Source organism: Talpa europaea, assembly GCF_964194135.1.
Source record: "Talpa europaea genome assembly, chromosome: 5".
Taxonomy (NCBI): domain Eukaryota; kingdom Metazoa; phylum Chordata; class Mammalia; order Eulipotyphla; family Talpidae; genus Talpa; species Talpa europaea.
In genome coordinates, this window is record NC_140071.1 from 99,802,034 (window position 1) to 99,825,490 (window position 23,457).

At 35.6% G+C, this 23,457-nt stretch overlaps 1 protein-coding gene across 3 annotated transcripts; it reads left to right on the plus strand.

The window, feature by feature from the left end:
* Positions 1-759: 759 nt before the first annotated feature.
* Positions 760-22,770, plus strand: NUP54 (nucleoporin 54; the record flags this gene model as incomplete). 3 transcript variants are annotated; one of them, XM_084233372.1, is made up of 13 exons in its annotated part: positions 760-826; positions 1,491-1,652; positions 4,377-4,460; positions 4,558-4,704; positions 10,471-10,697; positions 12,149-12,336; positions 13,110-13,306; positions 14,547-14,601; positions 15,296-15,389; positions 16,238-16,345; positions 19,676-19,795; positions 20,085-20,195; positions 22,642-22,770. In XM_084233372.1, the coding sequence occupies 13 exons, from the start codon at positions 760-762 to the stop codon at positions 22,768-22,770; spliced, it is 1,689 nt and encodes a 562-aa protein (XP_084089498.1). The 3 variants fall into 3 exon arrangements, with proteins under 3 accessions (XP_084089498.1, XP_084089499.1, XP_084089500.1); XM_084233373.1 differs by lacking the exon at positions 1,491-1,652; XM_084233374.1 differs by lacking the exons at positions 1,491-1,652; positions 4,558-4,704.
* Positions 22,771-23,457: the final 687 nt, after the last annotated feature.

A 23,457-nucleotide genomic window follows, 5' to 3' on the forward strand; every position in this document is an offset into this window, starting at 1 on the left:
CTTAAATATTAAGTTTCAGAATGAATACAGAGGACAATATATCCTTTTAAGGTAGGCTCCCCCCTCCACCCCCAGCAAGTATTCTAAGTGCTTAAGAGTACAGATTCTGGAAGCTGATTATCCCTCTGTTAGTTTCCGCCTCCATAAGATGAGGATAATAACAGTAACCCCTACCTCACAGAACAGTTGATGATTAAAACATGTAAAATGCTTGGAGCAGAGCCTGGCACATAGCAAACACGTGGCTGCTGCTATTCTCATCGCCTTTTCAGTTCTTACAACACTCCTCCTTCCAGCCTTTGTTTAGCCTACTCAACCTTCAGGCCTAGGTTCAAACATTACTTCCACAGGGACGCTTTCTCGACCTCCCGGAACCGCTGATTGACAGGACATCTTCAAGCGCTACTGCATGCCTATTCCAGCCCCCTGCAACTCCCTACTGCACGCTGCTACCCTACAGAAACAATGCCACTCTCCCGCACACCTTTTTTAGGTGGCCTCACTAAAGGCACCCAGCGTTTTCCCTCGGTTGTGACGCCCCGCGCCACGTGAAACCACAAAGCCCGAGCGAGCTAGCCGGACGGGGGGCGTTCCCTCTGGATCCTCCACCCCCTACGCCCTGCAGGCGTTCCGGCCTCTCAGGATAGGCCAAAAAAGAGGCGGAACTCCGAGATCCGGGGGCCGGTTTCCTCGCCGGATCAAAAAGCGAAGCGCACCGAGTGTCGCGGGAGCAGAGCCTCGGTCCCCCGCTCCCGCGACATGGCCTTCAACTTTGGCGCTCCCTCGGGTACCTCGGGCACCGCCGCAGCCACTGCAGCCCCCGCGGGTGAGTGACCCTCCCTGACCTTATCTTGGGGACCTGGGAGGCTTCCGGTCCGACCCCTCAGCCGGTGACGCTCGGGCTTGGAGATCGTGGGGTCTCCCGCCCACGCGGAGACCGCCGGGGCTTCGGGAAAGGGCGGGGGCCGCCAGAGGGTCGGGGAGGCCGCGGGGGCATCGAGGCCCGGCCCGGCGCGCTCCCGCCACGGAGGGGTCCCCGGAGGGCCCTGCCCTCCTGGGCTTGGCTTCCCGCCGCCGGGAAGTCTGGAGAGACTGGAAACTGCTCCTTTCTCTCCATGTCCGAGACCCGTCTTCCCTTCCCCTCCTCAGCCTCCGTGACTCGCGGGAACGCTCGCGTGGCTCCGGTGAGGACGGGGCTGTGAGGTTAGGGCTGGGGAAGCCCAGCCGCTTCCCTGCGGCGCCGTGGGCCCCCGCAGCAAAAGGGCGGGATCCGGTGCCGGAGTAGGTCCTCCCGAGGGGTTTCTCGCGCCAGCTCCTTCCTCCGGTCCCCACCTCCTTTCCTAAACTTGTTTAGAACAAAGTGAAGGTCTGTCTTTGTTCACTGCTGTGAAACCTGCTGATTCTTCTAATACTTTTCTTGCTTTCTTTTCCTTTTCTTCTTCCCTCTCCTCCCTTTTAAAATTTTGTTTCTTTGCCTACACGCCTATCAGGATTTGGTGGGCTTGAGACTGCCAACTCCACCGCCAGTGGGTTTAATTTTGGGGGTTTCGGATTAACTGCTAATCCTGCAGTGAACTTTAATATTGGGAATTTCGGTGTTTCTACTACCTCGGCGACTCCGTTCAATTTTGGTAACAGTCTGGCAAGTGCAGGTAGATACTGCGGGTTGTATGTGTAACAAATGTTGGGAGCAGGAGTCCAAGAATATTTTATGGTTCCTAGAGTTTGGGGAAAAAACAGCTTATGTCTAATAAGGAAAGAACATTCATTTCCTATTGCTGAATCAGAAACATTTGTATCAAGTTTTGACGGTCATTAAAGATTTGGTTTTGGGAAGCCTTGCAAATTTTAATATTCCTTTGTGAAATTTGCATTTAATTGAAAAGAAGATACTTTCCAAGTGATAAGAATTTGGATGGGTTATTAGTTTGAGTAGAGTATATCTTCCAAAGTATAATCTCATCAGGCCCATTTTCTTGGGATTCTTGGACTCCTGCAGTTATTTTTCATTTTTCCTGCATCTTTCATTGAATTTCATTTGACCGTCCTTGTGTTTCTCCAGAGAAACAAGTCTTATACGAACAGCAGTAAACTATACTGTTTTTTAACCTCAGTAATAGAAGTAATATTTTTTTTGAACAACTCAGCAGATTAAGATTTCTGTAAAATAACAATTATAAAAGAATCCCCAACTTACTGGATTTTTGACAAATGATCGGAGAGAGTGATTTAATTTACCGTGAGATAATAAATTCTAAAAGGTAGATAAATCATCTTTACATTCAAAGACATGATTAGGAAGATTTTGGTATCTATGTGTTGTTTGAAGATCCCTGGAAATTTTGCAAAACACAAGCTATAATCTATGTGTATTTATTTATTTAAAATAGTTTTATGTGTATTCTGTATTCAGTGACCCTGTAGACAAATCTTGCTCCTCAGCTGCTCGTATATGAATTCATTGTCCATATTCTCTTACTTTATGCCCATGCCAATTATATGCATTTGGCAAAGATTATTTACTCCCTAAAACTTATTTGGGAAGTCTGGTATTTTGTGCAGTGAGTTGTTACAGCATTATGAGTATCACCATGGCATCTGCGTTGAAAACATTTTGAAGAAAACTTGAAAATTCCAAAGATAAAATAATCTTTTATCATTAAGATATACTTAAAGTAAGCAGATGTTACTTGTCACCTGGTATATTCACTTTCCTTGTTTGCTTAAAATTGGCACTGGGTAAAACAAAATCATTATTTTGCAATTTGTGTTTCCTAAATAAAACCACCCACCTTTTAATTCAGCAACAGTTAATAAACCTATTTGATATATGCTTGATTTCATGTTCATTTGGAATTATCACTTTATGTGTAAGTTTTGAGTTGTTACAACTTTTAGCTGCTCATAGGTATATATAAACTAACTTAACCTTCAGCAAACAACTGATAGAAATACTATGTTGTATCTATGTTGATTCACTATTACTAATATATGTATTTGGTATTACGGAGCCTAAGATACCAGTGTTTTTATCATATAACCAATTCAGAATATATCATAATTATTCTGTAGAAGTGAAGACTAATAGAAAAGATTTAATGTTCAGTACTTCAGGTGATTTTTAATCTAAATGTTTACTTACAGTCTGAAGTACTGTAATGGAAGCTACACATATATGGAGTACTTGGTTGTGCCTGCATACAACATGTGGTATATACTTGTGTAATTTTCCAATTCAGAATCATATGATGAATTTGTTTTTTCTTTTTATATCTTTTATATTACAGTATTGCTGAATCTCAGAAATAGATTAAAAGTTAAAACTCCAGAAAATCTATAGCTTAACTCAGAGAGTACTGATGGTCAAAACATTTGTCTTAAGTCTACAGCATCACATTGGTAATTGGGTAAAAACTGACAATGGGGAAAAAAAAAAAGTAAAGCAATTTTAGGTAGACTAGCATCCCATTCCGTTAATTTCATCTCTAAACTTACCTAAAAATGAAATTGGTATATTTGCCAGATTTTCTAAACTGTAGTGCAGAGGCCCTTGACAGCCATGCTAACCTTCCCTTCCTTCCACATTCTGTCACTTACCTTTTCCTTGAAGAAAATGTTCTTGTGATAGAGGTCAGAATGCAGTATGTTTCCTTTGAAAAATTGCTTTGTCCTGAAGGACACTAAGTAGAAATGTATACTAAAATAGATATAAGTAACTTGACTAAAGCTAGCATCGTAAACTGGAAACATAGTGTGCCATGAGATCTGCTTGGCATACTATTTTTAAGACATTTATTTGTCAAAAAAATAAAACGTATTGAATAAGTGTTTAAAATCCCTAAATTTCAAGTAGAAAATAGACTTCCTATTTCCTTTGGGGAAAATGGGAATATACAACACTACAAAACTACCATTTTTTTTATAGCAATACTGTACTGGAATTCAGGAACTGCTGTCATTTTTTACAAAATTGTTCACATTGAACATATCACCAATCTAATTGACCCATTAATGTTTTCAGTGTTAAGTCTTGTAGGCATTTGAATTTGCAGCACCTATTTGAAAGGTAAAATTTTTCCTATTTTGGCAATAGGCTTTACATATCCTTACAGCTAGGTAACCATTAATCAGTTAACCCTTTAGTCAAAGGGTCTATTTCACTGTGGTATTTCTACTTTAAATATTTAGTTTCTTATTTCTTGTAACATACTGACTTCTTGATTAGTATTAGAATTTTTTCATTATTGAAAATAGAGAAAGGAAAATTAGATCAATGTATTTTGTCTTTATATTTAGCAATTAGTTATGAAATAATATGAAAAAGAAATTACCTCTTGTATACAAAAGATTCTTCCTGTCTATCCTTTTTTAATTAGGTGGGTTTGGAGGATTTGGGACAGCATCTACAACAGCAGGTTCTGCATTCAGCTTTTCTGCTCCCACCAACTCAGGCACTACTGGTAAGAGGACATCTCATCACTTACAGACATAAATGAACTAGAAATCACTTTTTGTTTTTATTTCCTAACTTATGCAATTCAAATTTTTCATTCAAAGGACTCTTCAGTGGTACTCAGAACAAAGGTTTTGGATTTGGTACCAGCTTTGGCACAACAACAGGAACTAGTACTGGTTTAGGTACTGGTTTGGGAACTGGACTGGGATTTGGAGGATTTAATACTCAGCAGCAGCAACAGCAAACTAGTAAGTATAAGAGGTTTTCACCCTACTTAAAACATAAAACTGTATGGGCATCCCCGGTGGCGTAGCAGTTGAGCGCTGGGTTGCGAAGCTGCACACAGCCTCTGCAGCGCCGGTTCGATCCCCGGCTGCTCCCCGGTCACCAGAGGAGGGTCCCACATGGCGCGCAGATCTCTCCTGCGGCCCGCTGCTCCCCTCAGCAGTGTACTTCGGTCCTGCCTGCTCTGCTCCTTGCTCTGGCTCTGGTGAATTCTCTCACCCTCCCGCGCTTCTGACTGTACCCAGTGCTTGTATAAATAAATAAATAAATAAATAAATCTTTAAAAAAAAAAAAAAAAAAAACAAAACAAAACATAAAACTGTAATAAGATACCTAACATTGAGTGCACTGTTCAAAATACTTTTAGTGGATTATTCTTTTTTTAAGAATTACAAACAGGGCCTCCCCAGTGGCGCAGCGGTTGAGCGCTGCGTTGCGAAGCTGCCCGCAGCCTCTGCAGCGCGGGTTCGATCCCCGGCTGCTCCCCGGCCACCAGAGGAGGGTCCCACATGGCGCGCAGACCTCTCCTGCCGCCCGCTGCTCCCCTCAGCAGTGTACTTCGGTCCTTCTGCCTGTTCTGCTCCCTGCTCTGGCTCTGGTGAATTCTCTCACCCTCCCGCGCTTCTGACTGTACCCAGTGCTTGTATAAATAAATAAATAAATAAATAATATTTAAAAAAAAAAAAAAAAAAAAAGAATTACAAACAGTATATTCCAAAAGATTTCAAAAGCTACTGCTCATGTTTATATGTATTACAACTGGAAAGAAGACTGGATGATTAGGACACTTTAAGGCCTTTGTGTTTAGTATCATTCCATTTAAATTTTCATTGCTAAAAATAAGACAAATCTAGAAAATGGCACAAAAGTAGTTTAATGAATTATAGCTAAGGTGAACACCCTGGTAACACTGCCTGTTGGGAAGATGAAACCTGGCCAGCCACTTCAGGAGCCCTGCCACATTTTATTCCCAATCGCTGCTTTGTGAGAGGAACTTTAGTCTGTCTTTTATGATTACTTCCTTACTTTTCTTTATAGTTTTGAAATTCAAGTGTTAACAGTTTTGTTCAGTTTTGCCTGTCTTAAATCTTTAGCTCTCTTGTTTTTCAGTTTGTTGAATAAATCAGATCATTTGTGCTATAGAGTTTTTCAGCAAAGACTTTATTGATTCCATTCTATGGTATAGTTTTTTTTTTTTTTAAAGATTTATTTATTTATGCATACAAGAGCTGGGGTACAGGCCAGAGATGTGGGGGGTATGAGGATCCACCAGAGACAGAGTGGGTAACAGAATAGGCAGACTGACTGAAATACACTGCTGAGGGGAGCAGTGGGCGAGACAGGAGAGGTCTGCCTCGCCATGTGGGTTTCTCCCTGGCTGGTCAGGGATTAAATTTATGCTGCAGAGGCTGTGGATTATTTCATAGTGCAGTGCTTAACCCCTTGTGCCACCAGGGGGGCCCTCTATGGTATAGTTTTAACTAGTTTAACATATTCCAAAATTAGTTGGATCTAGGGGCTTATTTATGATGATAGTTTTTTTTGTTTTTAAGACTACTGTAAGTGTATTTTTTAATCAAGAGACATATAATTTCTGATTGTCTCTGTTGTGATGTTAGCAGTAGCCTTTGTTGATCATTACTTAGATCTATTACATTGTTAGGGTTGCAGACTGCTGTCATTCCAACCCTACAATTCCTTTTTCATTTATTTGTTAAATAAAAAATTTCATCTACTATTTGATTATTTCCCTTTATTATTAGTTTTCAAAATAAAGAGTTGGTTTGCTATCATTCTCCAAAGGTGACTGATTTAATATTAGGAACTCTCAAGTATTCAAAACTATTTGATATTCTTTAATCCATTACATTATCCTTATTGATGCTTAAGTTGCAAAGTTGGGCCAGTTTAAGTCTCTTAGGATTATTTCCCAAGCAAGTCCTTTTGCCACAATGTAGAGCTAGGTTTATTTTTGGTAGTAGTTTTTTTAGACTGACTCTTTCATAGCTTCTTTACTAACTGACAAGGTAGTATTTTCCAGGGTTATCTTCTATAGGTTAATTTATTTAATTTTCTTAAGAACCCCATGAAATAATGTCCATTTTATAGGTGAGAGAATGTAACTTACCCAAACCCATATGTCTCAAAGTACTATAGTACATTAAGTTCCTTGACTTCCTGTTTAATGCTTTATCATTTTCACATCATTTCTTAAAATCACTTTTATTTCATTTCTCTTAGACTGAAATTCATTCTACTCAGTTGTTGAAGATTAGTAATTTGTTAAACATGGGTTTTAAGAATTGTCTAATAGGCTGAAGATAATAGTTTCAGAATTGTTCTTTCTAGTGTCCCATTAATCTTTTCTACTCTCTTCCTACAAAAATACGAAATTTGTATTTTCTCCAAATAGAGAAGGACATGATTTTTTTTCTTTGTTTCTTGAAATAAATTCTCCAACTATGTTATTACAGTTGCATTTACTTTTATTAAATGTGAATCTGTTACTGTTCATTTTCAGAATGAAAGGGCTCATTCAAATAAGTAGCAGCTGTTTTTGAGTGTGTTTTTTGTCAGGTTTATAAGACTGAAAACCACAATCCTGTTCATACTTTCCAAGCCAACAGAATGACAAACATCCAATAACCATATATATGTACATGTAACAATGTATATGTACACTACCTTTTAATATATAGTACCTGTAGATAAGTGAAATCACTAAAATAGATCCATGTAAGATGCTATGGAATGTAAAGGAAGAACTGAATCTTGAAGGAATTAGCCAATTGGATAGAAAAGGGTATTGTGGGCAGAAGGGAAACACTGATGAATGCATGACTGCATGGCACAGCATAATGAATTTGAGACCTGCTATTGTGAGGAATTTGAGTATAATCTGCAGATTGTGGAGCCATTACCTTATTTTAAAAACTCCTGTTTCTGAGGTGCTTGCTGTCTGGCTATTTCATCTCTGATAGATCTGATCTGAAATATCTGCATGCTTCCTCTTGTTTATTGAAGACTTTGGCAGCTGGTTCTTAGTGTTGCTTTTCTTTCCAAGTTCTGCTATTAAATTGGGTTGTTTTAGTATCCGCATGGCTTATTTGCATTTATTTGTTAGACAAAAAGAAACGTTTCTTTCATACCCTTTACCTTTTATTCTGAAGACCATCTTTACCCCACTTGAGCCAATATTCTTACCCTGGATCTTGGCAACACCTGAAACTGTTTTAATTCCAAAGCCACTAATGTAAAAATCCTCACAACCTATTGCTCTTTTTGCCTGTTTTTTTTTTTTTTCCCCTAACTATTTCCAATATAGCTGTTCTTAGATCTCATCAGGATATTTAGACCACTACACTTTCTGCTCCTCATCAGCAGCTTCCTGTCTTCACCTTTTTCACCAGTTAAATTAGATACCATGTCCTTTCATTTTAGTCACTCTTTCCAATATGCTAAACTTCCTTGTCCTTGTGTTACATCTCTTTGAGAAACACACACACCCAACCTCAGCCTGTAGTAGCTCAACTATCTATCCAGATACTACCTGAGAAAATCACAAAATATAGAAGATTGACTAGTACCTCTAAATTCTTAATCACCAGCCTTGCTTTGGGCCTCAGCATTGCCTGGTATTTCTGCAGATAGTTTAGGGACGTCTCTAAACTTATTTCAGCTTATTCTCCCCTTTTCTCTAATGGTTATTTTCAACCTGTTCTCTTCAAATTTCTGTTCTCATTTTTAGTTGATGGCCTTAACTTCTACTTCAAAGAGAAACTAGAATCCCGCACTGTAATTCCTTAACTTTCCCACCACCACATCTGCTTTTTTACCTCCTCTATACCCATCCTTTCCTCTCTTCATCTTTGCTCTCAGTCTCATTCAGCTGCTTTCATGGGACCCTTGTGCTGTTTATTCCTACTCTGTCTCATGCACATATGTGCACGTACGCAATTCTTTTTCTTCTCTCTTCAAGGACCCTGTCTTTTTCCTTAAAACATTAACAACAAAACAAACCTACTTTAATCTCACTTCAGCCACTACTCTCTTCTTCTCTTCCCCCTATTTGAAATACTTCAAGAAGAGTGGGAGGATCTCCTACTGCTTCGTTTTGCCTCTTGGCCCATATTAACCTGAGTTTCTATTGTCTTTACTCAAATAGTTGAGGTCATTAATCATCTTAAACCCAGTGAATATTTTCTGTTCTTTAATTGTGAAAAATTCTAACATAGTAAAGTTCTTTTCATTGATTTGTTCAAATCATGATCCAAACAAGGTCCGCACATTCATTTTTTGTTACATCTTTTACGTTTCTTTTTAGTTTAGAGAAGTCCCTACTCTTTTTCCCATTAAGAACTGTTGCAGAAAACAAACCAGTTGTCTTATGAAATGTCTCACATTCTACATTTGTTTGTTTCCTTGTTGTGACATTTTTTAGTCCCCATATTTCTGGTTATGTGGAAAATGATCAGGAAAATTTGTGCTGTATTATAAATGGAAAACCATTATTTGTAGTAAGAAAAAGACAATTGCAATTAAGTACAAAGAAAGTTTGTTAATAAATTGTAGCTAGACTCCTTGCTTTAAACTCTGAGCCCCAGATGTGTTCCCTGCTTTGTTAAAAAGTGAGAAAAAGCAAGTGTCAAAAGGAGATAAAGGCATACTAGAGCACCAAATTGAGACTTTAAAATATAAAATATATATAATCAGTAATTTAAAGAATTTTTTGTTATGTGATTAAAGCATTATTAGTGACTCAACTGTTGTTTGAAGGTTTAATTTCATGTACTTACCTTTTGTAAATATTGATCTAACAGTTTTGCCTTTCTTTCACTTAGAATACTTATAGTACAGAGAAGTGATTTGCCCAACATTACACAACCAATAAATAGCCTATAATCCATTTGTTGTTATTTTCACTATGTATTTGTAATATTAAGAAGGAAAAGTATTTATTAAGCTGGTTATGATCAATTAATGTGTATCAGTTGTCATGTAATTTTTTTTTCATTTTGTATTCCCTAAATTTTTATTACACAAATATAGTAGTAATCAGATTGTTTAGAAAAAATTTCTGCAACTTTTCCATGCCTATATGCATTCTTTCTTCATCTTTTTATTTTTGTTTTTTCAGGTAGGCATGATACCACACTAATTTATATAGATATGATTTGTATTCTGGTAATAGAACTACTTATTTTGAGATGACATGATTAGAAAAAGAAATTTAACATTGTAAAAATTGTCAGAGTGTATTAGTTTTCCTGATGCTGCCATAACAAAAATTTATTATCTCAGAATTCTGGAAGCCAAAGAAATGGGTTTCACTGGGCTAAAATCAAGGTGTTGATAGAGCTGTGTTACTTCTGGAGACTCTAGAGAATACATTTCCTTGCCTTTTTCAGCTTCTGCAGTTTCTCTGCCTTTTTTGGCTCCCCCTTCTTCCATTTTCAAAGCCAGCATAGCATCTTCAGATCTCTTTGAATCTGATGTTCTCCCCTGTTAAGGCCCCTTGTGATTTTGTTGAGCCCTCACTGGTAACCCAGGACAACCTCAACTCTATCACATCTGCAGAATTCCTTTTACTGTGTGAAACAACATATTTACAGGTTCTGGGAATTAGGATACGGACATCTTAGAGGAAAGAGAGCCATTATTCTGCCTACCACACTTAGAATCTGAATTGATTCTTTTTTGGAAATACTAATTTTGGGGTATGTTTTTAGCATTAGGTGGTCTCTTCAGTCAGCCTACACAAGCTCCTACTCAGTCCAACCAGCTGATAAATACTGCAAGTGCTCTTTCTGCTCCAACGCTATTGGGAGATGAGAGAGATGCTATTTTGGCAAAATGGAATCAACTGCAGGCCTTTTGGGGAACAGGAAAAGGATATTTCAACAATAACATTCCACCAGTGGAATTCACACAAGAAAATCCCTTTTGCCGATTTAAGGTATTAATACTACCTTTGATTTTCATTTGAAGAGTATAAGAAAAAAATGCTATTTTGGGTTAAAATATTTGGATTAAAACTGCCAATTGCTTGTGTTTTTTTAGTACTTCTTGAATATAGTACCATTTACCTTTATTTTAGAAATAAAGAAATTGTAAAATTGAAGTAATTTCTTACATATGTGTGTTTGAAAGTGACCAGATCACGAAGGGAATGCTATTAAGTAATTTATTCCTAGGGAAAAAAATGTTAATAGGAGAATGGTCTGCTTCGCAACTCTAAAGGTGAGATTCAAAACTACAAGTTATATTGGTCATCATCTAACATTGGCCAGTACATTCTATCCAGCATATAGGATGTGTAATACTGAATGTGTAATCCTTTTGTCACTGAATGTCAGTAGTCCATTTTCTTTTTTTTTCTATGCTTACCTTTTCATTTGAAATTTGAATTTAATATAGGTAAACTTGGCAGTGTATTTTTCATCACAAAGTCATGTAGTAATCCGATTTATACTCCAGCCTCTTTTGAGTTGTTGACCTGTGTTACTCTAATAAATGTGTATATAAGCCTGCAATTGGAGCTACAAGGTTAAGGATCAGATCCTTGAACATGATCAAACAGGCAAAAGTTACCAACCTATCTTTTTAGAAAATACATGTTTATCGCATCACTCTAAGAAAAATGAAGCATATCTTTTCAGTATATATAGCTGAAATTATTATACTTTAGTAACTATGAGGAATACCATAATAGATGTAGTTTGAATATAACAGTTTTTAAAATTGATATCTAACATGTATATGGTAAAATTTATAAATATTCATCTAGAGTGAATTTAAACTCTTTTTTAAAAGTTGTGTATAAGTGGTGACAGAAAAGACTATTTAAAAGAATAATTCTCTAGAAAGGTATAGTTATATTTAATATTATGTAAAAAACTGACCTGCTTCATAGGTTTTTGTTAATGAGACCATAAAATGATGTATTCATTCCTTATAGATTGACAATGTAACTTTAAAAGTATTTATTTGTAAATAATTTTTCTGTATATCTAATCTTAATCCAGTCAGATATATAGTAAAATAAATTAAATTTTGGTCTATGACTTTTGCGGTCATTTTTATAATGACATGCACAAGTTGTTCAACAATATTCAGAAAACATCTAACAATAATGGATATCAAAGTTTTTCAGTTGAGGAAGCTATTTGGTTATTCTGTTGAAGAGGAAATTTAATTTTTCTCTATAAGTTTATGTTACACTTGGGTAAAATAGTTTCTCTTTATAATTGTGTGCCCTTCTAGGGCACAGAGTGGTGGAAAAATCATTCCCTTCATTTCAAACATTAAGCTATTTTTCCTGTTTTAGCAGATATGAAGCTATTAATATTAAACACCTGAATTAAGATCTGTGCATATTTTGATATTGTTTATTTTGTCATTCCACAGGCAGTAGGCTATAGTTGTATGCCCAATAATAAAGATGAAGATGGGCTAGTGGTCTTAGTTTTCAATAAAAAAGAAGCAGATATTCGAAACCAGCAACAGTACTTGGTAGAATCATTGCATAAAATTTTGGGAGGACACCAGACCCTTACTGTAAATGTAGAGGGTATTAAAACATTGCCAGATGATCAGTAAGTATACACTAAATGTGCTCTTTATGTGTGCCTTGGTCCAAAAAGAGTGAGCAACAGTTTTTGTTGCTAAAGCATAAATTAAATCTCAGAGCAGCATATCATTTCTCAGCTAGTAATTATACTGTATGTATAGAAACATACTTTTAAACATGTTTAAAGCTTTTTCTTAATCTTAGTTTCTTAACTTATTGGATGGTAATTATATCTTATGGTATTCATTCACAAAAAAGAAAGCTTAATCACAGCTGTGTACAAATCAAGAGACACAAAGACACAACTGGAAAGTACTGTTCATGTACATTCATAAATGAGTTGCTCGATTAACTTCTTTTGTCCTATGTATCATTGTCAGACTTAGTGTCAAGATACTTCCTTGAAGATATTTTGGGTTAGAAGAGCTATTCGTGAGATAGGTGACTGAAATCAGATTTTGCTTCTTGTTCTTAATTATATCATCCCATAAAGCTTCAACAGATCTCCCAAAGAACTCAATTCTGGATAAAGAATAAACAACATTTACATAGGACTTTGCAGCTGAGTAAATCTTTTACAAATACTACTTGCATATCACATTTTAACTATTATCATTTAAGGTGATTTACAAGTGAACATAACATTAAATAAGGTTTCCTAATCTCCAAGGTTTAAGAAAAAATTTCATTCTCCCAACATCTGAATTAAGCTACCCTTTGAAATTCACATGCTGCATTCATACTTGTGGCTATGCATTACAAGCTCTATATTTTATAACTTGGTTATTTTTCTCTCAGGACAGAAGTTGTCATTTATGTTGTTGAACGTTCTCCAAATGGTACTTCAAGAAGAGTTCCAGCCACAACACTATATGCCCATTTTGAACAAACCAATATAAAAACAAACTTGCAGCAACTTGGGGTCACCCTTTCTATGACTAGAACAGAACTTTCTCCTGCACAGATCAAACAGCTTTTACAGAATCCTCCTGCTGGTATGTTTCTAGAGTTGTAGAGTTGAGAAAATGAAAGATACAGAAATATTTGATCACTATTTGGGGAGGAGTTGATTAGTTATTAGTGTTAATTAAGCCAGTTTCCACTATTACATGCATACTTTATTTGAGTCAGTTTTGAATATTTTTATTGTCATCCATGTAATTTGCTTTATTATACAGCTAATACATTTTTTAGATTTTGAGAAATGATGGACTCAAGAAAAATAGCCTATAATCTCTCTACCTAATAGTTTTTTTCCCTAGTTTATCCCGTTTTAACTGAATATTCAAGTAAAACTGAATGTGTTCTTGCCATAAGAGATTCTAGATGGCATAACTAGATAGGTTAAATAACAGATCATCTTTACCTCCCTTCCACTGAAGTACCTATTAATAATTATCTGTGATTTTTAACATAAACACGTATATTTAAGCTCTTTAAAAAAGGATTCTGCACTATACATTTACTGCAGCTTACTTTTTCACTTAACAGTATTTCTTAATTTCCCCATAACAGTACATGAAAGTAAATCTTGGTGTTTCAGAAACTATAGAACATTATGAATGCACCTTACTTCACTTAACCTCTAGTGTAAACAAACTTTTTCACTATTAAACTTTGCAACAACTGACATTCTACTAAATAATATCTTCAAGCACATGGGCGTGTATCTTGTTTAGAATAAATCTTTGATACTGAAATTTTTGAGTTGAATGTATATACTTTGTATATTATTAAATACTGCCAAATTGCTCTCCAAAGAAAATTTTACGATTTACATTCATAATCAGAATGTGATACTTGTCTCATTTTTATTCTATCTTCTCCTTTTGCTATATTTTTGCCAACAGTGGAGTCTGCCACTGTGGTGGTGAGATACAATTATATTTATAGCTTGCATTTCCTTGATTACTGAAAGTTGAGCTTTTTTTTGGTATATTTATTAGCCACAAGTTTAATTTTTTTGTGAATTACCTATTCATGCCCTTTGCCCATTTTCTGTTAATTTTTTTTTCCTTTTTGAATTACAAGAGCTCTTCCTATATTCTGGGAATTAATCTATTCTGTAGAATATAGGTATTTCCTTTCAGTCTATACTTTTTTTAAGCCTTATCCTGTGAAATATTTTATAAGTTATATTTGAGTCATTTTTCTTAACAACTTGGCATTAGGAAGGCTTTTCCCAGACAAATTTATGAAAAAGTTTCTTTTAGAAATATTTCTTCTTTATGACAGGTGTTGATCCTATTATCTGGGAACAAGCCAAAGTGGATAACCCTGATTCTGAAAAGTAAGTGTATAGTTCTCTTCATGTAAGAATTAACGTTACTAGGGAAGGGCCTCCCCGGTGGCGCAGCAGTTGAGCGCTGGGTTGCGAAGCTGCCCGCAGCCTCTGCAGTGCCAGTTCGATCCCCGGCTGCTCCCCGGCCACCGGAGGAGGGTTCCACATGGCGCGCAGACCTCTCCTGCCGCCTGCTGCTCCCCTCAGCAGTCAGTGTACTTCGGTCCTTCTGCCTGCTCTGCTCCCCGATCTGGCTCTGGTGAATTCTCTCGCCCTCCTGCGCTTCTGACTGTACCCAGTGCTTGTATAAATAAATAAATAAATCTTTAAAAAAAAATTAATGTTACTAGGGAAGTAAAATTAACTTTTTATATTTAGAGGGTTTATTTTTATTTTTATTGCATTATAAGACTCTAAAGCAACAGTGTGGTGAAAACATTGAATTTTTCAGTATCAGTCCCCTAATTATATTTGCATTTAAAAATGGAATTTCTGACTCAACTATATTTCCTATTTGTAAAATATTTACACGTAATTGTTACATAAAATGTCTGTGGTGTAATGATGTTGACTTCATTGTCAGAACTGTCTTAGAACCCTAGAAAATTAATGTGAATTTATATGAATGTTATTGTGAAAACTTTTCTTATATTTTGTAATGATAGACTTAGGGTCTGAAAATTGACTACTTGCATTTCTTCAGGTTAATTCCTGTGCCAATGGTGGGTTTCAAAGAACTTCTTCGAAGACTGAAGGTTCAAGATCAGATGACTAAGCAGCATCAGACTAGATTAGATGTAAGCATTTAGTTTGTTTGACCCTGGGAGTAGAGTTGTCAAAGGGATTTGTAGACTTTTCTTTTTACCATCTGATCTACTGTTTTGTCTTACAGGAGAACAATATAGTGTTTATTGCAAATTAACAATTACAGTTTTAGATAACTACTTCATGTTTTACTCTGTCTTCTTATCCTTTTATTATATCACAATATAAGCCATTGCCTTAGAATGATTTATGGATAGAGACAATTATGGGATTAATTCTTATTGGGAAACATTAATGAAATGGGATTTCAACTCAAGTTTGTAAGGTTAAAACTTCATAAGGCAAACAGTGGGGTTTCAGGCCAGGCAAAAAGTCATAAGAGGCATAGTCCAGAGGCATAAAAGTATATTCAGTTGTGTAATTAACACAACTTTCTCTCCACTCTGATCACTCCACAAGCAATCTGCAATAGTTGATTGGCTTATACCATATTTTTCAGGAGTAGTTAGATTAGGGTTAATTGTTTATTATGGCCCCTCCTGGGTGTCACTTTATACATCTTTTTCCATTCATGACATGATTATGGGCTGTATTCCATAATATTTCGCATTCCTTTATTCCTTCTGAAAAATATCTGTGTACTTAGTCTCATCATAAATATCCTGGAACTCAAAAGAAATGGTACCTTTTCATTTTGAATGGTACCTTTTCATTTTTAGATGTATAAAAAAGAAGAAATATAAATGCAGATTTAAAAAGGAAGTTTGTATTTTAAGAAATGAGTCTCAGACTGAGCTTAGAATTAGACTTAGCATCTCAATGAATCTGATGAATCATGGCATCTATATTTGATTTTATATTTAAAAATTTTTTTGAACAGATCATTTCTGAAGATATTAGTGAATTACAGAAGAATCAGACTACAACTATGGCCAAAATAGCACAGTACAAGAGGAAACTCATGGATCTTTCCCATAGAACCTTACAGGTAATAATTTGGACTTTTTTTTTTCAAAAATGTATTAAGACTATACGGGCCTCCCTAGAGGCGCAAGGGGTTAAGACACAAACTATGAAGCTGCAGCCACTGCAGCACGAGTTCAATCCTTGGTCAGCCAGGGAGCAGCAACCTACATGGCAACCTACAGACTTCTCCTGATTCACCTGCTGCTCCCCTCAGCAGTGTATTTTGGTCAATCCGCCCATTCTGTTCCCCACTCTGTCTCTGGTGAATCCTCTCACCCCCCACACCTCTGGCCTGTACCCTAGTTCTTGTATGCATAAATAAATAAATCTTTTTTTAAAAAAAAAAAGACTATATATATATATATATGTGGTAGAAGTGCTAACTATGGATTTTTGTAATAGGAAAAAAACCTGAAAGGAAATAATGATAGCATCATAATCTGAAACTGAAATTACCAAACTCTCTTACTTAGTAAAACCTAGATGTTTGAGGTGTCAGAGGATTAGGTGAGGAAAGCAGAAATAAAATAAATTCAGATCTTATTAAGAGGGTGAGGGTGAAGACGGTGAAGAAATAAATCATGTTGATGCAAGGAAAGCATGAACTTGATCATTAATATTTGGTTTTCATAAAAATAACAGAAAATACTGTGTTGATTTTTAGTACTGGTAAAGAGAATATAACCAATAGTGAATGAAAACAATTTTATAGAACTTCCAAATTAGAAGACATAACAGAATGAATAGCAATAAAAATGGAAATGATAAACTGTTGTGAAAATAGAAACACTGGGCCTCCCTGGTGGCATAGGGGTTAAAGACAGCGCTATTGGCTATTGCCAGCCACTGCAGCACGAGTTCCATTCCTGGCCTGCCAGGGCCCACATGGTGCAGCAGACCTCTCCTGCCTCACCCGCTGCTCCCTGCAGCAGTGTATTTCAGTAAATCTACCTGTTCTGTGCCCTACTCTCTGTGGTGAATCCTCTCACCCCCTGCACCTCTGGCTTACACCCCAGTTCTTGTACACATAAATAAATCTTAAAAAAAGAAAATAGAAACATTACTCTATAGAATGCTGCAAAAAGCTGTACAGAGGCAAATTTATAGTGTAAAGAAAAAACTTCATTTTTAAAAATACAAATGCAAAGTGTGTAGAACTCAGTATTATTTTAAGGAATTAGAAAAAGACTATCAAGGTAATCCAAAAGAAACGAATAGGAAAGAGAGAAAGATATGTGAAATGAGTGAAACAGAAAAAAAGTAGTAATAAATTGTAAAGCTTCTTTGAAAAGACCATTAAAATAGCTAAGCATGACATGAGTCTGAACAAGGGAAAAAGGATTCCTCTCTTGTGTCTGACACAAGAAAAAGAAAAATTATTGGGGAGAAAGGAGGCATCACCAGATATGCGCAACAGCATAAGAAAATAACAGCATGTAATTTAAGGCAACACATTTGGAAGATACTGGAAACATGGCTTTCTAGCAAAATTAAAATTACCAAAACTAATCCATAGAGATATTAAAATCCTAAATGGAGGGATTTCTACCATAGAAGCAATTGGAAAAGTTATTAAAAGTCAACTGTGGAAAAAGCACCAAGGTCAGATAGTTTCATTGTTGACTTTATCTAATCACTAATATGCCAGTGTTATTTTAATTATTCCAGACAAAGAGAAAAAAATAGAGCTTCCCATTTTTTAAACAGTTTTGAGATGAGATTTACATACCATGCCATTTAAATAAAGCCGACAGTTAAATGGTTTTTTAGTATATGTGCAGTCTTATGCAACCATCACCATAGTCAATTTTAGAACACTTTTAATACCCTGAAAAGAAACCCCATGCTCATTAGCAGTTACTCCATTTCACTCCAAGGCAACTTTCTGTCTCTATAAATTTGCCAATTTTGGATATTTTGTATAAATGGATTCATGTAATACATGGTCTTCTGTGACTGGCCTTTTTTGCATAGTGCGTTTTCAAAATTCATCTGTGTAGTAGCATGTAATAATATATCGTTACTTTTAATTGCTCAATATTCCACTAGATAAGTATACTGTATTTTTATTGATTAATAGACATTTTGGTTGTTTCCACTGTTTGCATATTATGGCTACTGCTGCTGCTAACACTCATGGGCAGTTTGTTTGTGTAACCATTGCTTTCATTTCTCTTGGGAACATAACCCTGGGAGTGGAATTGCCTGTGTTTAACTTTTTGAGAATTGTTTTCCAGAGTAGCTGTACCATTTTACATATCTGCTTTTAGTATATCCCAAAGTAAAAATCCATAAACATGATTAAATTCTAATAGAGGTGCAGATTATGCTAGGAGAAAAAGCCAAACTTCAAGGGTATAAATGGAATGATTCCATTTATGTAATATGCAACAGGCAAAACTAGAAACAGGTAACAGATCAGTACTTCTAGGGGCGGAAGAAAACTTTTAGGGGTGATGGAAATGTGTGTTATCTTGATTGTGGTGATGGTTAACATGAGTATGTTTGTCAAAATTCATAGAACTGTACATCGTAAAAGGGGAATTTTGTATATGGATTATATTTCAATAAATCTAACCCCCCCAAAACAGAAATGTGTAACATCTAAGTGAAATATAAACAAAGAGACTCCATCTACTTATATTCTAGAAGAATATATTGTGAGCAAGTAAGGTTTATTTCAGGAATGCAGGGTTGGTTCTATAGTATTATAACAATTTACTATATCTACATAGTAAAGGAAAAAGTATATGATATCAAAAACGAACAGAAAGTATTCTAGGGAGCAAAGCTAGCCAGGCATATGTGTTGGGAAAACTTAACAGCCACTTCCAAAAAAATTTAACTAGACCACTGCTGTCTTACAACATATATAAAAATTAACTCAAAATGGGTTAAAGGTTTGTACCTAGTACCTGAAACCATAAAACTAGAAGCAAGCATAGACACAAGCTCCTTGATATCATGCATCACCAAGAGCAAAGTGGACATCAAGAGTGTGAGAGAATTTGCTTTGCTCTTACATATTCTCATGTTATATTGCTTCTTAAGCACAAAGTCTTTTAAAAACGTCCAGTAAAAATTTTAAGTAACATTTAAGACTTAGTAAATGTCTAAACTTTTTTTAAAAACCGTAAAGCACCTAATTTAAAACAATGTTAAGTGTACGTCAATCTAATGTCACTTGTCTAACAGAAATGGACAGAAACATAATTGGTAACTGGAACTGTTAAGATCAGTATTGTTAGTGTATTATTCAGATGGTTTCTTTCAACAACTGATTGTTACGTAACACTTGCAAAACTGAAAACAGATGACTTTTGGTGTTGGTGTATGCGTCTACTTTGTGTAGGTCCTGATCAAACAGGAAATACAAAGGAAGAGTGGCTATGCCATACAAGCTGACGAAGAGCAGTTACGAGTTCAGCTAGATACAATTCAGTGTGAACTAAATGCACCTACTCAGTTTAAGGTAAGCATATCAAACCGTAAAGCTAGAATTTGTTTCAGGTGGATCTGCAGATAAATGCCATGTGGTCTTCAAAAAAGGAATTTTGTATACTTAATAAATACAAGTATTCTCTTTACACAAAATTTTCTAAAGTAGCCTCTTAATTGTGTTATTTTGGGCTTGTATTACTGTTTCAAATAATGTACAGGGGGAGAATTGCACAAATTGCTTATAGTACCTATTAAAAGAAAACATTCTCTTTAGAAGTGGTACTCTTGTTTGCAGTTGTAATTTGACTGTCTTATTTTAGGGCCGACTGAATGAACTGATGTCCCAAATCAGGATGCAGAATCACTTTGGAGCAGTCAAATCTGAAGAAAGGTATTACATAGATGCAGATCTCTTACGAGAAATCAAACAGGTAAGTGTTGCACTAGAGTGCACTTCTAAAAAGGTGAATTTACTTACTTCGCTGAGCATGATCCCTTCCAGCTCTATCCATGTTGCTGCAAATTGCATGTGTTTATCTTTTTTGAATGCTGAGTAATATTCCATGGTGTATGTGTACCACATCTTCTTGATCCAGTCATCTATTTTTGGGCATTTGAGTTGTTTCCAAAGCTTAGCTATTTGTAAATAGTGCTGCTATAAACATAGGGGTGCAGGTGCTCTTTGGAATTGATGTTTCTGTGTCCTGAACCAGATACACTCTATGGGGGCTGGGGGGCGGGGAAAGGAGGGATTCGGGTCAAAATAAGGGGGTTGCAATTGTATGGGGAATATAAAAATAAAATTAAAATTAAAAAAAAAAGGGACAAAAGAAACATGACAACTAAATGTCACATGTTTTATTGGGACAGCGGGCAAAACTTTGCATTGGGTCTGAGAATTAGATGGTAATAGAAATGTATCTACTGATTTTGAAGACATCTGATTTTGATAGATCATTGTAGGAATTATAGTAGCGTGTTTTAACTTAGAGCAAAGACAATGAAGTATGCAAGGGTGATAGGGTACTGTATCAGCAATTTACATTCAAATGGTTCTGGAAACAAAATGCTTTGTGCTTGTTGCTTTTCTGAAAGTAAAAGCATCATGGCCCCTTCAAGATAAATAAGAATAAAAAAGATTCTTAAAAAAAAAAAGGGTGAATTTACTACTATATATCTATTATGATGGCTCAAATCCTAAAAACAGAAAATAAATGTTGGTGAGGAGAGAACCTTTGTGCATTACTGGTGGCAATGTAAAATGGTGCAGCTGCTGAGGGAAATAATACGGCAGTTCTTTAAAAATTAAGCAAAAAAATTTTATGATTTCACTTATATGAGGTAGCTATAGTAGTCCAGTTCAAAGACAGAGAGTAGAATGGTGGTTGCCAGGGACTGAGGGATGGGGTAATGGAGAGTTAGTGTTTAATAGGAATAGAAAATTAAAAATAAAATAAAAACATTCTAGAGATAGGTGATAGTGATTGTGGAGCAACAATATGAATGTAATTAATAGTGCTGAACTGTACATTTCAAAATGCTTTAAATGGAGAATTGTTATATATGCATTACTACAATAAAAAAAAAAAAGCTTCCCCCTAAAAAGATGAATTCATTGGTAGTGGATGCACTGGAATTCCTTAGACCCCACTACCCAATATGCAGACAATAGCAGTCACACCTGGAATGTCATTAGAAATACCAACCTAAGTTCTCACTTTAGAAAACCTACTTATTCCCATTTTCTCAAGATCATAGAGCGACTTGTATGCATGCTAAATTTTGAGAAATAGCTGCACTATATCCTATTCTCTTAATCTGTATGCCACATATAAATTAGCCCTCAGCAGACCTGGGTAGAGGTCAGGGTGACCAGTACCTCCAACCACTTGTCTAAAGCTGATCTTGTATGAAAAAGTTGGGAGGTATTCCACTAGCTTATTTCATAGTATAAATAGACTGGCTTAATGAAATGGAAGGATTTAACATCCAATCACTGAGTATGTCTAGAGAAAAAATATTAAGATGGTAAACTTTGTAGAATTTATCAGGTAGAACTGGCATGGCCATGAGGATTTTAGATGGTTATTTAAAAAAACAATCAGTATATTCAGTTTTACTATGGTCTTAGATTAGATGTTGCCATTTTACACATCTAAAAACTAGGTTTTTGGAAAGTATACATATACTTGATTATATTTCATGGTAAATACTTGAAAATAACTGAGTGATTCTAGCATATTAAAATAAAGGATTATGTAAATTGTATGCCATAAAATCGGGAATAACATAAGCACCTATCTAAAACAATGAAAAACTGTCTTTCAGGATTGAACCAAAGCTATTCACCCTTTTGTGACTGAGCCAGGTTGCTTAACTGTGTCTTGATTTCTTTTTATCTGCAGAGATAATAATGGCACTCCAAAGGGTGCTAAAGGGATTTAATGAGTTGTTAGTTACTACCCACCAAGTTCTTAAAACTGCCTTATAATAACTCGGAAGGATTCTGTCAGCAACAAGAGCTATCACCATTGTTATCACTTTGTACTTTAAAACATAAGTTTTACTTTTTGCCAGTCATCTATATTTGAGTACTTTTTTTGTAATCTTTTATTCTCATACCTTTGTTTTTTATCAGGTTAGTATAGGCATTCAGAATTTCTGTTTAAGATATTGTTCATTATATTTGATTTTATTGCTTCTAGAGAATATATTACTGATAATCATATGAAAGTGTTAGCTAAAGACATAGTTTAAGTGTTTAAATATGTATTCCCACCATATTTAGAGTAGTTACTAAGTACTGTATTGCTAGTAAAATAGTGGGGGAAAGTCTTGTGAGAGAAGCTTTCAAATTATCAATTTTTTTTATTCTAGCATTTGAAACAACAGCAGGAAGGCCTTAGCCACTTGATTAGCATCATAAAAGATGACCTAGAAGATATAAAGTTGGTAGAACATGGATTGAATGAGACCATTCACATCAGAGGTGGTGTCTTTAGTTGACAGTGTACAACTTGTGCCAAGGGTTTGTGAAATGTATCTTCTTGCTACATCAGTCCTTCCTTAAGAATGAAGCTGACCACATGGAGGGAAAACAAAAAAATCTCCTGGTTTGGTTTTTGTGAAGGTTTCTGAGAAATTTTTGTTTTTCAAGTCTGAAACAACATAGTCACATTACAGCTCTTCAAAGATAGCCTTTAGAAAGTGTGAAGATGTACTTTATAAAGAGAAGTACGTAATTGCCAGAAAATATGTACTGTCATACAGTTTTACAACAGCATTGTTAAAAGTAATCAATGTTTAATGATTATTCTCTATTGAGCCTGTACTCTGCTTTCCATAGCAAGTAAATATGAATTATCTACTTTGCACATAGCAAAATAAACTGTATAATACTTGGCTATTGGAGATTAGTACTTCAGAATGTAAATGTACATCAGCTTTTATATTTGTGAATTCACTTATGGGAGCAGTAAAGAAAATCGAAGAGTATTTAATGATTAATGTGGTTTTCTTTTCGTTCTATAAAGATTGGAAAATATATTTTTATATTATTTTACTTATTTGGAATTTACAGAACACAGCTAGCAATTAGGATGTAACAAAATTACATTTTATCATTTTTACAACTTTTTTGTTTTTTAAACCTCTTTATTTCTAAAGATGAAAACATAAATAAATTCTTGATTA